The sequence below is a fragment of the Kickxella alabastrina genome (genome assembly GCF_025024165.1).
Source record: "Kickxella alabastrina strain RSA 675 chromosome Unknown BX661scaffold_21, whole genome shotgun sequence".
Lineage (NCBI taxonomy): Eukaryota > Fungi > Kickxellomycota > Kickxellomycetes > Kickxellales > Kickxellaceae > Kickxella > Kickxella alabastrina.
Window position 1 is genome coordinate 231,664 of NW_026251492.1, and position 15,377 is coordinate 247,040.

The window sequence follows — 15,377 nt, forward strand, 5'->3', positions numbered from 1 at the left end:
GTAAAGTGGTAGACAGGAAAGGGAGTTCACGTTTTGAAACATACATCAATATGAAATAAGAATTAAGCAAAATTAAATGGACTAATTAAATGAAGGAGGTAATCAAAACGTTGCTAGAGTAATGAATTAGAGGCAAGTATACCCAAGAAAGGAAAAATTATAGGTCAATTGGGTTGTAAAGACGGGGTATATGGTGTGAGTGTGTTGTTGGACAATAGTTTTACAAAATAGATAAGTGTGCGTACTTACTTTAAACAAAGTATGTTGGTTGCGTATTTTCTGCTGGCAATTGTGTGACTGTTTTTAATATAAATGACCTAAAGAAAAAAGAAAAGCGAAGAAAAAGGGTATGAATCAATTAAAAAGAAAAAAGGAGAAAAATGACAGGCAAGCAAATGAGCGACTAAAGTAAAAAAATAGTAAAATTTTTTATTCAACCTCCGCTTTTGAAGAAAAACCATGACTTTATGACTTTATCCCCTGAAGTAACGAATGTGTAAATTGAATCTTGATGATGCAGGGTGTGTGATATAATTTTTTTGTTTATTTTATTTGTCATCGTACAATAAAGCATATGCGTCTATTTCTAATTCTCATGAGTATTCGATTTTCTATTGCTCGCATGTCAAATATCTATTAGAAATAGAAAATATTTTTAACTATGTATTCGGAAAAAAAAGTGGCAGTGAATAAAGAACCCCTCAATTTTATTTACTTTTTGTCAATTTTCTTCTGACTTCTAATAAAAATCAAAAAAGAAAGCCAGCAGTCAATTGCTGGTCATACGGTATGCCTGACTGACTGATTTTTCAATCTAATTGTTTCTATATTGTTTAGGTGAACCCCTTGATTCTTCGAGTATTCTTGTGTTCACCTTTTTTTTTTTTCTTTCTTTATTTTTTTTTTATTTTAACAGAATGATCAAATGTGAACAGGTGACAAAAATTATGCGTCAAGGCAAGAATAAATATGTTCTTAAAAAATTCATTGTGGAGCTAAAGTGCGTGACTATGTATGGATCATGCATCGTACATTAGGGATTGTTCCATTAAATATATTTCACATTTAATTACTTTTTTCATGTATGTCAAACTGAATGAATAAAAAAGCGAAAAGAAACAACTACTTTGTATGTATTTGCTGCGCGAGTAATCTGCAAACCAAATGCATCTTGCATTTTTATTTAATGTAAGGAGTAGGGAAAGGAAAGAGATATATATATACTAAATAGCGACTATGAGCGAGCGCCAAAAACATTGGTTCCGACTGCGCACAAATTATTTACATTGTATCTAAATGTCTTTTTTATTCACTATTTTTCTCACGTTGGTTGGGAAGAGCAATTACTCAATATAATTTAATTTTTTTATGCCCACGCTTGTAGCGCGATTGCGTACATATTAAATTGATGCCAAATGTATTTCAGTTGTGAGGATGAGGGGGAGGGGGAGGAAAGAGGTTGAAAGCTCAAGTAAAAAGAATAAACAGATGGATGCTTTTGACATGAATGATGTACGAGAGAGCTTCAATGTGTCTGGATACAACTACCTCGCAGTAGCATGCTTATGCTTGCTCAAACAGTATCATTGTGTATTTTATTCTTTATTTTCTTTACTAATGAACAAACGATTGAATAATACCAGTAGTTTCCATTCTCTGTTTAAAAAACCAAAACCAACACGCAATTACAATGCGAGCAAAAGGACATAACAAAAAGGCTGACGTCTTTTGGTGGTGGAAAAATGGCATATAGTGAAAGAAAATTGGACAACGACATCAACAACATAGTAAAAAGGGGTGAGGCGAAGAGGGTGTGTGTGTGGGTAAAAGAATGATGCCAAAATATTGGATAATGGTATAAAAACGAAATTAAAAAAGCTGAGTTGTTTAAAGAATACGGCATCCGCTCTTCTTCTTCTTCTTGGTCTTTGCAGACATGGCGGCACGTGTGGCACCATCAAACACCTCGCGGACGCCCTCGTTGGTCTTGGCAGAGCACTCGTAGTAGCCAGTAGCGCCGATCTTCTGAGCGACATCCTCGCCCTATAACACCAGAAGGAAAACAAACAAAAAAAAGAAAAAAGCCATGGTTGTTAGTTGCAGTTATTTTTCTTTAAATAGGCTCCTCCCTTTTAGCGTCACACAACCAAGACAAGACAATGCAAGGCAAGGCAAGGCAAAACAAAACAAGCAATAATTGCTCAAAACGGCTCTTACATCCTGGAAGGACACGGGGGACTGGTTGTGGCTCCGGAGCTCAGCAATGGTCGAAGGGTCGTTGCGCAGATCCTTCTTGCACCCAGCGAGAATAATAGGCAGACCGGCACAGAAGTGCAGGACTTCGGATATCCACTTCTCCTGGACGTTGTCGAGCGAGTCAGGTGAGTCGATGGCGAAGCAGATAATAATCACATGCGAGTCGGGGTACGACAGAGGACGCAGGCGGTCGTAGTCCTCCTGACCAGCAGTATCCCAAAGCGCCAACTCCACGTGTCTTCCGTCAACCTCGACGTCCGCAACATAGTTCTCGAACACGGTCGGGACATAGACCTATATTCAAAAGCAACAATGAAGGTCAGAAAAAATAAAGAGAGGCGTGTGTTAGTGTAGAAGCGTTGTCACAAAACAGTAGCGTTTGTGGGAGATTCAACAAGCAAAAATTACAAATCGCGAGACAGTTGGCCGAATTGACCTCCAATCCCCCTCTCCTTGTCCAATTTGCTGCAATCTGCGTTGGACAGATTGCAAAACAAAAAAGGGAGCCTTGGACAACACGCACCCACGGCGCGAGAAATAAACATAGAGTATGTAATAAAGAGAAAATAATTTTAAAACATACCTCAGGGAAGGTACCCTTGGAGAAGACAATAAGCAGGCAGGTCTTTCCACAGGCACCGTCACCAACAATAACCAATTTGCGGCGAATATCAGAGCTCATTGTACAATAAAAGCGAAACCAAGAAAAATATAAAACCTCGCGTATATGAAAAAGAGTAATAGGAGCTATTAAATATTAAAAAGAAAAGGTTAAAAAGGAAATATTTTTTAATGTTCAAAAATTCAAGATGAAGCTAAAAAAATATAAATATAAAAAATTGTGTTTAGGGCAACAAAAGAAGAAGAAAAAAAGAAGGGGAAATTCTTTTTTTTTTCCTTGCCTTTGTTGTTGTTTTTTTTTGCTGTTGTTGTTGGGCATTTGCCCACCTTTTTTCAGTTTGTGCCCTCCTCCCTTTTCCTCTCCCCCCTTCCCCTTCCCCTTCTCCCAGCTCAATCAATCACAAATTAACCTGCGTGTCGAAGCAATCACAGCGGTATAGTGTTGGTGTGTGCGACTGACTGATTTTGGAAACCTTTTTCTTCTTATTTTTGTGGTCAAGTTCAAACTTTGATAATTGTTCATGTTGTTCCTATCTGTCTGCCTGTCTGTCTGTCTGTCTCTTTTTGATCAGTCTGCATCGTCATTCTTGTACAGCTATGGCAAGTAACCGCAGCAGAGTCGTGGTGAGAGAGGGGAATAAAGAGAGAGAGACACGGTGGCCTAAATAGGAAGAGATGTCTGCCTGCTTGGGTTTGCGCAGCAATAAAATATGTGAAAAGAGCAGGGGCCGGTAAACCCTGGGTTCTTTTTCTGATGGCTGACAGAGACACTGATGACACAGAATTTTCACATTCTTTCATCCCCGTTGTTATTTACGCTTTATTTTTAGGAGTGACGTTGTAGTCAAGTCAGCCCGCCAGTCAGTCAGACAGACAGTCAGTCGGTTGTGGTCAGCCCACACTAGGAAGAAAAGTAAATAATATCAAAAAGGGGGGAGGTTGGGCGACGATCATTTTGCACAAGCGCATGCCAGCTCGGGGTCAAACAACAACAAAGTTGAAAAATAAACAAATGCCAAAGCGAACAAAGCAGACCAAAAAAATAGGTTTTCAATTTCCAATTTCCAATTCGAGCTGCATAATATTATAGAATTTGGGATGACTCGGGCCTATTGGCATTGAGCCGCCTGCCCCCCCCCCCCCCAGCGCAGCAGCAATCGCTGCTGCGCTTTATAAATGCGCATTCTTTGATGCAGCCAATGCTTTTGGACACATGAAAAGTAGACAGAAAAGGGCGGGTGATTGATGATGAAATGCGTAGGAGCTTTCAACTCTCGATGAAATTCATATAATTGTTCAATTCAAACCCCCCAAAACACTATTAACGTTATTATTATTTCTGTCAGAATGGCCACCACACAAAAGGTAATGCGGCGAAATGGAGGAGCGCGTGGGCGTGTTTGCAGCATTTCTCATTTGAAGAGAAGGCTCAGGGAACGGAATTCGCCAAAGGCCATTGCTTAGAGGAATCGCATTATTCAGGGCTAACTCCATTTTTTACTCTCCACTCTCCGCTCTCCGCTCTCCCCACTCTCCACTCTCCACTCTTCATTTCCCACTTCCCACTTCCCATTTCTCACACTCAACCTGTAGGCGGAAAAGACACTCGAGCAGTGGCAGGACGACGCGCTCTCGACAGTGCTCCTGGTGACACTGGACAACACAAACCCAAAGCGCAGCCGGCGATGCTACCTGGGCGACGTCGCCCAGGAGCTGCAGGAGGAGGGCGCAGCGGCGCTCATAACAAAGAACACGCTGGAGCGGGTGCTGGTCGCGCGGCTAGAGGAGGAGCGCGTGGTGGGCAGCGGGCTGGGCGTCTTCGAGTACCTGCTGGGCAGCTGGCAGGCCGTACAGGGCGTCATAGGCAACCTCGCCGGGGCCAAGGGCAGGACTCTCGACGCGGCTGTGCGCACGGAGCGCGTCCAGGCGCTCACCGAGGCGCGCACCCTGCTGGTGTCGTACATGGGGCTGGCGCTGCAGATCCCCGATATGTTCCCGCAGTTCGGGCGCAGCGGCCGCAGGGTCATCGCCGATGCGCTGCTGGCCGAGAGCCCAGACGACCCCGTGCGCCGGGCCGTCATCGACGAGTGGCTGCCGCAGCTTGCCGCGCGCTTCGCCGGCGACGACATGGCCGAAACCATCGGCCCAGTGGTCAGCGAGCTCGGCGCCGCAGCATTGCTGCCCGAGTTCCACAGCCTACTGCGCCCGGGCTTCCGCCGCGTTCTCGATGCGCTGGACGCGCTGACGTCGCACGCAGACCTCGCCAAGGCGCTGCCACACATGGCGAGCTTCGACCACATCGAGTGCACGGGCCGGCTGGTGCAGGCCAGCTCGGCCCTGGGGCCCTTCCTTGCGCTCAGCGGGTTCCCAGACAGCGACCGGGCGATCGTCCAGGAGTACTACGCGGACGCGCCCGAGCGCAGCGCCGGCGACCGCGACGCCCTGCACAGCAGCCTGCGCGCAACAACGCAGCTCGTCCAGGCGTCGCTCTTCGCCGTGCTCGACCGGCTTGTGCGCGCCGGCGCGGACGAGCGCACGCGCACGCTGCAGTTCACCCTGCGCACCCTGGCGACCAACGCGCTGCGCTCCGGCATGCAGGTGGACGCGGCCAGGGTTGTGGACGACGGCTTTGCCGACAACCTCGCGGCCGCGTGGCTGCGGCTGGCCGATCCGTTCACGCAGGACGCGGCGCTGCGGCGGCTTGGGCGCGTCGACGCCGACTGGGTGACGCTGCGCGCGATGCGCGGCGCGGACCACGGCGGGCTGGGCGACGGGCGCGGCCAGATCGCCGCGCACTGGCGCGAGCTCACGCGCGTCAACGCCGACAAGCAGCTGGTCGACGCGTACCTGCACAAGAAAAGCACGGAGCAGGGCCCCCCCGGCGCACAGCCAGGGTTCGTCGCCGACTGCTTCTTCGCTGCGGCCAGCGCCCTGCACCTGGGCCCGGTTGCCACGATCGGCAGGTACAAGAGCTTGCTCAAGACCATCGGCCGCATGCGCAGCGAAATCAGGCGCTACACGGCAACGCCCGGGCTGCTGCCGCCGGCACAGCGCGCGTCGCTGCCGCTGCTGGTGCAGCGGTGGCGGCAGCAGCTGGCCGCGATGGAGCGCGAAAAGATCGCCCTGGACGCGCACGTCCTCGACCCCCGGCGGCTCAGCAGCACGCTCGTGTTCCTGCGCTTCTCCATGTGCTTTCTCCTGCGCCAGGTCGACGCCCACGGCGCGTTCCCGCAGCAGCCGTTCGCGATGCCCGAGGAGGCCAGCGACGCGCTGCCGGACGCGTGGCGCATGCTGCCGGAGTTCCTGGTCGAAGACATCGTTGCGTTTGTCGTTTTCGCTGCGGTCTACGCGCCCGACGCGCTGACGGACGCGGCGTCGCAGGTGGGCCACGCCGAGCTGCGCACCTTTGACGACGTCCTGCCGCTCTTTGTCGTCGCGTTCCTCGCGCGGCCCGCGCTGATCAGCAACCCGCACCTCAAGGCGAAGCTCATCGACGTGCTGCACATGCTGACATACCGCGATCCGCGCGAGAGCGACGACCACGTCGACACGCTGGGCGGCAGCGTCGCGCAGCTGGAGTACCATCCGTCGGTGCGCCGGTTCCAGGCCAGCCTGGACGCCAGCGCGGTTTCGCGCGCGTACCTGGTGCCGGCCCTGCTGCGGTTCTACGTCGACGTCGAGCGCACCGGCGCCAGCTCGCAGTTCTACGACAAATTCAACGTGCGCTACTACATTGCGCGCACGCTGCGCGCTCTGTGGGCGCGCGGCAGCAAGTACGTCGGCGCGACGCGCCAGTTCTTTCTGCAGCAGGGCAGCGGCGGCGCCAGCCAGGCGACAACCGGCAGTGCGCAGCGCGACCGCCGCGTTATCGAGGAGTTTGTCGCGCGGCTGATGACCGACACCACGTACCTCCTGGACGAGTCCCTGAGCAAGCTGGCGCTGATCCGCGACCTCGAAACGCGGCCGCCGGCGCAGGCGGCAGCCCAGGACGACGTGGCCGAGCGGCTGCAGGACGCCGAGCGCATGGCGACGACGTACGTGTCGCTGGCGCACGAGACCGTGCATATGCTGGCGTTCCTCACGCGGCTGGTGCCGCGGCCGTTCCAGGCCAGCGAAGTTGTCAGCCGGCTGGCGGCGATGCTCAACTACAATCTGCAGCAGCTCGCCGGCCCCAAGTGCTCCAGCCTGCGCGTGCGCGATATGGCCAAGCGCTTCTCGTTTAACCCGCGCGTGTTGCTCTCGGAGCTCACCAGCGTCTACACCCACCTGGGGCTGCCCAGCGCGGACTCGCCCAACGACCAGGCCGTCGCCCTGTTTGTGTCGGCTGTCGTCGAGGACGACCGCTCGTACTCGCCGGAGCTCTTCGATGAGGCGTATGCGATTCTCGAGCGCAAGTCGCTCAAGAGCTCCGAGTCCTTGGATCGGCTGGTGGAGTTCGCCAACAGGTGTAAGGAGGCGCAGGTGGACTCCGGGTTGATTGAGTTTCTGGAGGATCGCGCCCCCGAGCAGTATCTGGATCCGCTGCTGGCGTCGCTTATTAAGGACCCGGTGCGGCTGCCGACGTCCGGGAATATCATGGAGCTGTCGGCTATTAAGGGCCAGTTGCTCAGCGACCCCCGCGACCCCTTTAATCGCGCCAGCCTTACGGTGGATATGCTGGAGCCTGTTCCTGAGCTCAAGGAGGAGATTGCTGCTTGGAGAGAGCAGATGCTGCTGGAGTACTATGCACAGATCAAGCCAAAGGAGTAGATAAGCCTCTTTCTTTGTTTCTTTGTTTCTTTCCTTTTTCCCACCCTGTCCTGATTTGGAGCTAGATTCCGCTTTTCCATTTCGGGTAGTAAAAAAAAATGGATCCAGCTTTTTTTGATTGTTATGTTTTTTGTTTTTTCCGGGCTTTTTGTTCGATAGCCACTTTTTTATTTAGGAAATTTACACTAGTATTTTTCTTCTTCATATTTCCGCTTTCCACTTCCCCCAACGCATTACAAAAGGAGTAAATGCCGAAAAACTAGAGATAATCTCTGACGGTTTTAGGAAATTAATAAAGCACCGGTCGGTTTTTCAAAGTTCTTTTTCATGGTTTTTCTGCGTTGCCCTTTTTTGTTTGTTTGTTTCATTTCATTTTGAAGTTGGAGCAGAAAACATTTTCGCGCAGGATAATAATAGACAAATTAATTAATTTGTGCAAAAGTGAAATAATTATCACCACCTCGAAAAAAATCACTAATTTATTATGAAAACAAGAAATAGAGTCTCTCGCGCGTGTACATACATACCTTATGCAATCCGTATGTACCTACCTGTTTCTGCCCCTTTTTTCTCTAAAATATCCTTGGAATTAATTAAACATCTTATTACTTTTTTCTATGCGTATGCAATTTTCTTTATAAAAATAGTACATGCAGCAAATAAATAAAAAAGATAGGGGCGAAGCTATTGTTTACCCGCTTTTATTTTTTATTTTTGGTACATTTTGGCCACAGCAACGTGTTTTTTATTTACAGAATATTCCACAAAAAACAAAAAAACAATTTATTTACAGCTCGGGAAACTGATATTGTTGGATGGTGTAATAGATCTCGGGAAATAACAATGACCATGTTCATTGGCAAATGATACATATATTTTTTATTTTAATAAAATGACGAGTATGCATGCAGTGTTCGCATAGTGCGTGCTTTAATAAAAAATTATAGACCAAAAAACAATAACAATAAACACAATGCAATTGCACAGTTTATTTTTTTGTGATAATTCATTATGTGCTGTCTGCATGTGTTTATTTGCAAAAGACGTCTGTGTACCATGTGCTATTTGTGTGGTGTGATGAGTGGGAGGGGGGAAAGAAGAGTCGGAAAAAAAGAAGAAAATAACTGGAAAAGCGAGGCGAGATGAGGCGCGATAGGGAAGCAAGCGATAGTGATATGTTACTATTTTTGCATCACAACGAGTCATTATTCCCCCCTTCCTATGTGCACAACAACTAACAAATAAAATAACATTATAAATATTGGTTTGACAATATATGATTCCTTTTTAAAGCAAAGCAAGCAATCATGGCCCACGTGTGTAGTTTTATTTTTGTATGAAGAATATATTGATTGATACATAAAAAAAAGTGGGAAAAAATTGGATTGATATAGTGGGAAAAAAATAATAGTACAATGGTCAATAAAAAAAAATGAAAAGATTGCACTACTGTGTCTTACAATACACAGTAGTGGGAACATGCAAATTGTGTGCAAAAAAAGATAGAGAGAGAGAGAGATGAGAGGATGAAGTTGTGTGGCGGGTTATAGTCGGAGAAAAATAATAGTATATACAATGCGATTTGCTTTGCTTTGTCTTGTTGTTTTCGTCGTTGAGAGAATCAGTAAGCCTCGGCTCCCAGGATAAACGTCGCTTTCGTCGATTGGATCTGAACAGTGGCCTGCTGAAGCTGGTGCTTCGCCCTGGAGAGCAGTGAGCTGCGCTTGCGCATGCTCCCAATACTCCCTCTGCTGCTCATCCTTCTGGTGCCTAAAGCTGCCAGCTGCTCTGCTTCGCGGCGAGCCATCTCATGGTGTCTGTTATCAAACATAATATGGTCGTAGTAGAGATCCATGCAGTCGCATTCGTAACCACAGCACTTGCAAGAAAACATCGTAAAAATATGAATATAAAAAGGTGCGTTATTTGTAATAAAATATAAAGCGACTACAAAAAAAAAGCCAAGCAGCAAATCGAGGAATGGATATAGACGAGGAGAGTCCCTATAGAAAATAGAAGAAAAACACAAGAAAAAAAGTGATAAGGCGCTTTGGAGGGGGATATTCGGGATCTTTTATATGAGATATTTTTTGCAAACGTCTCTATCTATTGTTGGAACGCTCTCATCGATTTTTCTCTATTTTATTTTATTTTTTGTGACTGGGCAAAAAAAATTAATAAAATTTTACCCCCCCCCCCCATTTTTTACCTCCCCCCTATTTTTTAATCGCCAATAAAAAATTTTACATCAGTTTTTTTCACCCGGGCCTTGTTCATTTCCCTCTCCTCCGATTATGCGCAAAAGTGGCAGAAAACCTCAAAAAGAAGAAACACAAGCAATATTGAGACATTTTCCTGTCTTGGACAAGCGCATGGATAAAATGAGAACCGCTCCAAATTTGTTTTATTTTCTTTGTTTTCTAGCCTGGTTGGCTGCTGTCTTCAAGCGAGAACGAATCCATGCAAAGAAAACAGGAATACCCAAAAAGGGAAAACCAGATATACAAAAAAAACAGAAGAGCAAAAAAAGATAATAGCGAGGTCTGCTGCCTCTCCGATTAGCCCCTCCTTCCTTCCCCTCTTTTGGCTTGATTTCTGTTTCCCAAGCCAACACTCAGCTTATTTCACTGGCTGAATGGCTAAAATATGCATGTGAGATGCAAATTTAGGCCTGCTTTTACACCGGTTTATATCTGGCTGACAAGACTGCATAAATGTCGCTTGTCGCTTGTTGTTGTTGTGTAATTGGTGGACATTACCATCAAATAAATTGCTTTAGCTGCCCGTTTTGCAAAGGGCACAGTGGTCCTCCAATAACAACGTGCCGGCAGCTTCGTTATTATCCGCACCTCCTTTTCCACAACGTCACACTCAGTGGTTTTTATCCAGTGTTAGTCTGAAATCCGCAAATATGCAGAGTTTCTCCGCTTCTCTTCTGAGCTCACAGGATAATGTTTTCTCTGCCCTCATTGGACAAAATAACACGTTGCTACCTTTTTTTTTTACATATTTTGTTCTGATAAAAACTTTCACAGGCACCTATTATAATAAAGTGATCAACACAAAAGAAGAAAAAAAGAGCAGCGAGTTCAGTAATGGATTATAAGCAAAAAAAAAGTTGCAAGAAAAAATGTGACGCGCCGGCTTTTCTTTTGCCTTTTGGGTCAAACTGCAATTTAAATTATTTTCACTAGCTTGGCGGAGAAAATTGGCGGTCTTTGCACCTTAATTGGTCTGTGTGTGCCGCAAACACCACACTCTCTTGCCTAATTTAGCCGATTTGTTGTAATACTGATTAGCCAACTTGGGCTGTGTTTTTTTTCTTGCTTGTTCATTCGATCAATTTGGTTACGGATTTGTTCGAGAGATACTGTGCTTACAATAATTTTTAAAGCACATGCCAAAACCTAAAAATAAAAATTGGAATGTCTGTTAATTGGCTTTTTGTTTTTTATTGGATCTGATGGCGTTGCTACCCACACATGTCAATTCTCGAATTCTGTTGGGTTGGGTTGATTTGTCTGTTTTTTTGTTGGTCTTTTAAAAACTAATTAAATTGGTTTTGTTTATTCAGAAACAAATGATGATCGAAATACCCATGTATGTAGATAAAAAATTATAAATTGGTTTTCTGAATATCAACACTCAATTACGCACGAACATACACGCACTTGTCGTTTTTTTGAGCTTATCCGCATTTCCGAGTAGAGGCAGGGTTTTTGCGAAATACCCGAGGTTACAAACGGGTTGCAACAGGAAACAAAAAAAACGAGTAAAAAACATACGGAAAAGCCATCAACCTCCCTCTCCTTCCAGCTACTATTGCTAATTGGTTAATTGTTATTTTCCTTACAATTCGTAATCGGACAGGTACTGATGTGAGCGGCAATTGCTGTTTCAGAGGAGGGCACGTTATCTTGCGAACCATCCAATAATTAGATTTGTTTTATTGGGCGGATTAGTAGATGTAATAATTTGAAACGAGAAAGAAAAAAACATCGAAAGTACTGATGAGTCCAGCCGGTTGCGTATAATGACTGAAAGACGTTTTTCAAACCAAATATTTGTAATGTTTTTAAAAAAGATTTCAAGGCCAAGCTTTATTAACTCACCGATCAGCATGTGCAATAGAAGTATCGCCACGTTTTACACGTTTTTTTTTATCGGCGGGCAATTATTAACAAACCAAATGCAACAAACAAAAAACAAAGTACATAATGCACCGACAAGGACAAGAAGTAGTAATGTTTTTTTGTTAAATCACAAGACAACGTTTTTTAAAATTCATCAGGTTCGGCTCCTTTTTTTACCTGCTATTTTGCGGTCTAAAACAACCTGATATAAAGAAACAATAATATCGAGGGAAAAAATGAAAGACAGTAGGAATTATATTTGTCGCTGCCAATGTTGGCCTGCCCACAAAAATAATAGTAGTGCAGACCATGAAATTCTAACAGTAAATAAAAAATGAGTATAGAATGCACATGTATTTATACTTTTTCATAGAGCCAAGCACACACGCGTAACAAGATAATGTCACTAATTTTCCTCTTTGTTCTCCCTTGTCTTCTCCCTCGAATATATTTATTAATTGTATATCTTTACCACATTCCTCTCTTTTTGCTTCACAGCCTCACTGTCTGTTTGTCAGATCCCTTGCCTTATCGCTATCCCTCTCTCTCACTTGTGTGTGTGCGCGAGTGCATGTGTTAGTGTGCTTGCACGTATTTTTTTGCGCATTCTATTTCGAGCCTATAAACCATTTTCTTGTTGAATTTCCGCTTAAAGGTAAATGAGGAACCAAACACACAGATAGTTGTATTAAGCGAAAATAAACATCCGCAATAAACCCCCCTCCGCCCCAATGATCTGCCATTTGTATTGAATAGTTTAATATGTGAATGAATGTCCCTCATCCCTAACGCATTCCCGGGGAACATATATTGGAGGAAGGCTGTTGGTATATACGAGGCGCAATATTGTGATAAGTTATATTGGTCAAATTCCCATTTGCTATTATCTCTTTTGTGCTTTAAATTTACATTGTCGCAAGATTTCATTGTTTGTTGTATTGCTGCTCCCTCCCCCATTTCCGTTATTATTATTATTCAAAAAATAAGTACAATATTGTTTAAAGAAAAAGAACACACTAGTCAAACAATATTGTCTGCTTTCGTGTGCTAATCCCTCCTCCAAGAAACAATATCCCTAATATTTATGGACTGCTTACTTTTTTCTATAATGTTCTGCCCAAACACAAAAGTTTTTGTTACTTTTAAAAAAATTTCAAGCAGATACGCTAAATATTTTTCATGTGTCAATTTGGGGGGCTGAAGCGTTGAAATATATTGTTTTTTTAATTTTACTAGACACGCGAAAAAAATGCTTTTGTTTAGACGCCACTTCTCTTCGCTACACTGCACTGCACATAGTACAAAACAATCCATGTTTTGTTTTTGTTGTTTATAGTAGGCACTAGTTAATTTACAAAACAAATTTAGCTACGGCTTCTGCCTCATTCTCTTTAAATGTCCTTTGCCTGCAGTGTAATTTTTCTTTAGTGTTGACTCTTTCTTCTTTCCTCTATTTTTTTCATCATTTCCCAACATCTGTCCGATATTCCTTCTTCCTCCTCCTTTCTTGTTTCTTTCCGCATATCCTTTTACGTACGCCATCTGCACTATATATTGTCTTGACGACGATTCGCACACACACACACATCAATTTATTTTTATTTATAATTAATCAGCCTCTCTTTTTTGTTTGAATTTTAGTCATTTTGCTTTATTATAGACATTATCAGGAATTTTGTTTATTGTTTTGCAGCACAGCACAGCACAGCACAGCACTGCACAGCACTGCACAACACTCAAATATCCACCCCGGGCTTCCTAATTTTTATCATCATCATTAACCAATTGCGCTCATCTTTAAACAGCATAACATTCTTTAAAAAATAGTCCTCAATATATTTGTCTTCTTTTTTATTTCCAACATATTTTAGACTTTTTTTGCACTAGTTGTCCGATACTCCAAGATCTCCCCTCAATTTCTCTCGCTCTTTAAACTCGCACCAAACAATAATCATAATGAAGTTTTCTACTTTTGGGCTTTTTGTTGCGGCGGCAATGTTTTCCACCATGGTCGATGTTGGTAACGCACTTCCTGCGCGTCTGGAACGCCGGGATCCGGTGACAAAGGTTATCAAGTATGTCATCTACCGCGGCGGCGACGACCATCATGAATCCGAGCCAACCGAGGTGAATAAGCCAGAGCCGAGTCCCGAGTCTTACCAGTCAGAGCAAAGGCCAGTGTATATTCTTGAGCCTAGCCCTGAGTCACGTCAGCCAGAGCCCCGCCAGCCAGAGCCCCGCCAGTCAGAGCCCCGCCAGTCAGAGCCCAGACCAGAGGTGTATCAGCAAGACCCCAAACCAGAGCCCGCCAAGCCAAGCAGCGCGCCCAAGCCAGCCTACTCTCCCGAGCTCTACGAGTTCGAGATGCTGTGCCTGGTCAACAAGGAAAGACTTCGCGTGGGGCTTAACCGCCTGGCCTTGCATCCGGCAATGAACCGTGCGGCGTACGAACACTCTGTTTACCAGTCGAATGCGCGCGACATGACGCACAACGACCCGGCTTACGGACAACTGGGCTCGAGATTGCAGCGCCATGGATTCAGCTTTGCATCTGCTTCAGAGAACATTGCTCAATCGGCTGAGGGTAGCACGAAAAAGGTCTTTGACATGTGGATGAACGACCCTCCGCATTACGTGAATATCGTGGATCCCAAGGCCAAGTACATGGGTTTGTCTCGCGTTAATGATTTTTGGACGCAGGATTTTGGCTCCGAGGGTGATAGCGAGGGCGCGTCCGCGTATGATGCGTCTGCCTATGAATCCGACAGGTACTGCTAATTTGTGCAAAGTAAAAAACATTTACAGTGCACAATGATCTTTCACCCCCTTTCCCCTCTTTTTTAGAGTGCTGTTGTGCGCTCCATGTCTTGTTTTATCTGTTTTATTTTACTACTTTTGGTTAGCCTAAAATTAAACTGGATTCTCCACTTTTGATTGTGCATATTGCCCGTGTTGGTCCAGTGTAACTCGTAAAAATAGCCATTTAAAGTTAGTACAAAATTATTTTCTGTATAAAGGCTATAAATTTTTTATGTCATGGTTATGTAATGCTTTTATATTTTCTTTTTGTATCAGAAACTCCGCACACATGTTGACTGTGCACTGGGGCAGAAATGACAACAGCTCAAAATGACAGAAATCTGTGCGGCATTCAAACACAGTTTTGTCATGTGCGTAATTATTGGTGACTGTTAATTTGCGGATTTTGACAACACCGAATGAAATAATATTTTTCTTGAAAAAAGTCTGATACCAAACAAAAAAATGGATGATGCAATGTATATTGTGAATGAATGGATGAATTAAAAAAGTACATAATGCAAGAGACGAAGAGAGGAATTGAAGGATATTGTACAAAAATACGTGTTTTTGATTGACGAAGGAAATGCGTAGCAGTATGTTTGGTCTGTGAAGATGTCACAGCGCCATAACACTAGGGCGCTTAAAAGTCCTTGCTCTGCGCGCCTGTCTGGTTCTGGTCTCTTCTTCGGCCTCCTTCTGTGCAAGCGCAATGTGGCGGTTATCGAAAAGCAGGTGGTCAAAGTAAAGATCGGCTGAGGTGCACTCGAATTCGCAGGTTCTGCACTTCATTATTGGGAAAATGTTTTGGTATATGGT

General features: G+C 45.0%; 3 protein-coding genes across 3 annotated transcripts; 2 read left to right on the top strand and 1 right to left on the bottom strand.

Moving 5' to 3' along the window:
- Positions 1 to 1,887: 1,887 nt before the first annotated feature.
- BX661DRAFT_145342 (putative GTPase Rho1) lies at positions 1,888 to 2,938 on the bottom strand (the record flags this gene model as incomplete). The annotated part of the gene is made up of 3 exons (XM_051533110.1): positions 1,888 to 2,043; positions 2,218 to 2,550; positions 2,840 to 2,938. 3 exons carry the CDS (start codon positions 2,936 to 2,938, stop codon positions 1,888 to 1,890), a joined length of 588 nt encoding a protein of 195 aa, XP_051389797.1.
- Positions 2,939 to 4,857: 1,919 nt separating this feature from the next.
- On the top strand, positions 4,858 to 7,542 carry BX661DRAFT_133029 (ubiquitin elongating factor core-domain-containing protein; the record flags this gene model as incomplete). Its single annotated transcript, XM_051532610.1, has 3 exons — positions 4,858 to 6,420; positions 6,484 to 6,650; positions 6,705 to 7,542. Coding segments are annotated over 3 exons (2,568 nt in total), but the record flags the coding sequence as incomplete, so codon positions are not given.
- Positions 7,543 to 13,766: 6,224 nt separating this feature from the next.
- On the top strand, positions 13,767 to 14,537 carry BX661DRAFT_200068 (uncharacterized protein; the record flags this gene model as incomplete). Its single annotated transcript, XM_051538374.1, has 1 exon — positions 13,767 to 14,537. One exon carries the CDS (start codon positions 13,767 to 13,769, stop codon positions 14,535 to 14,537), a length of 771 nt encoding a protein of 256 aa, XP_051389799.1.
- Between the last annotated feature and the right edge of the window lie 840 nt (positions 14,538 to 15,377).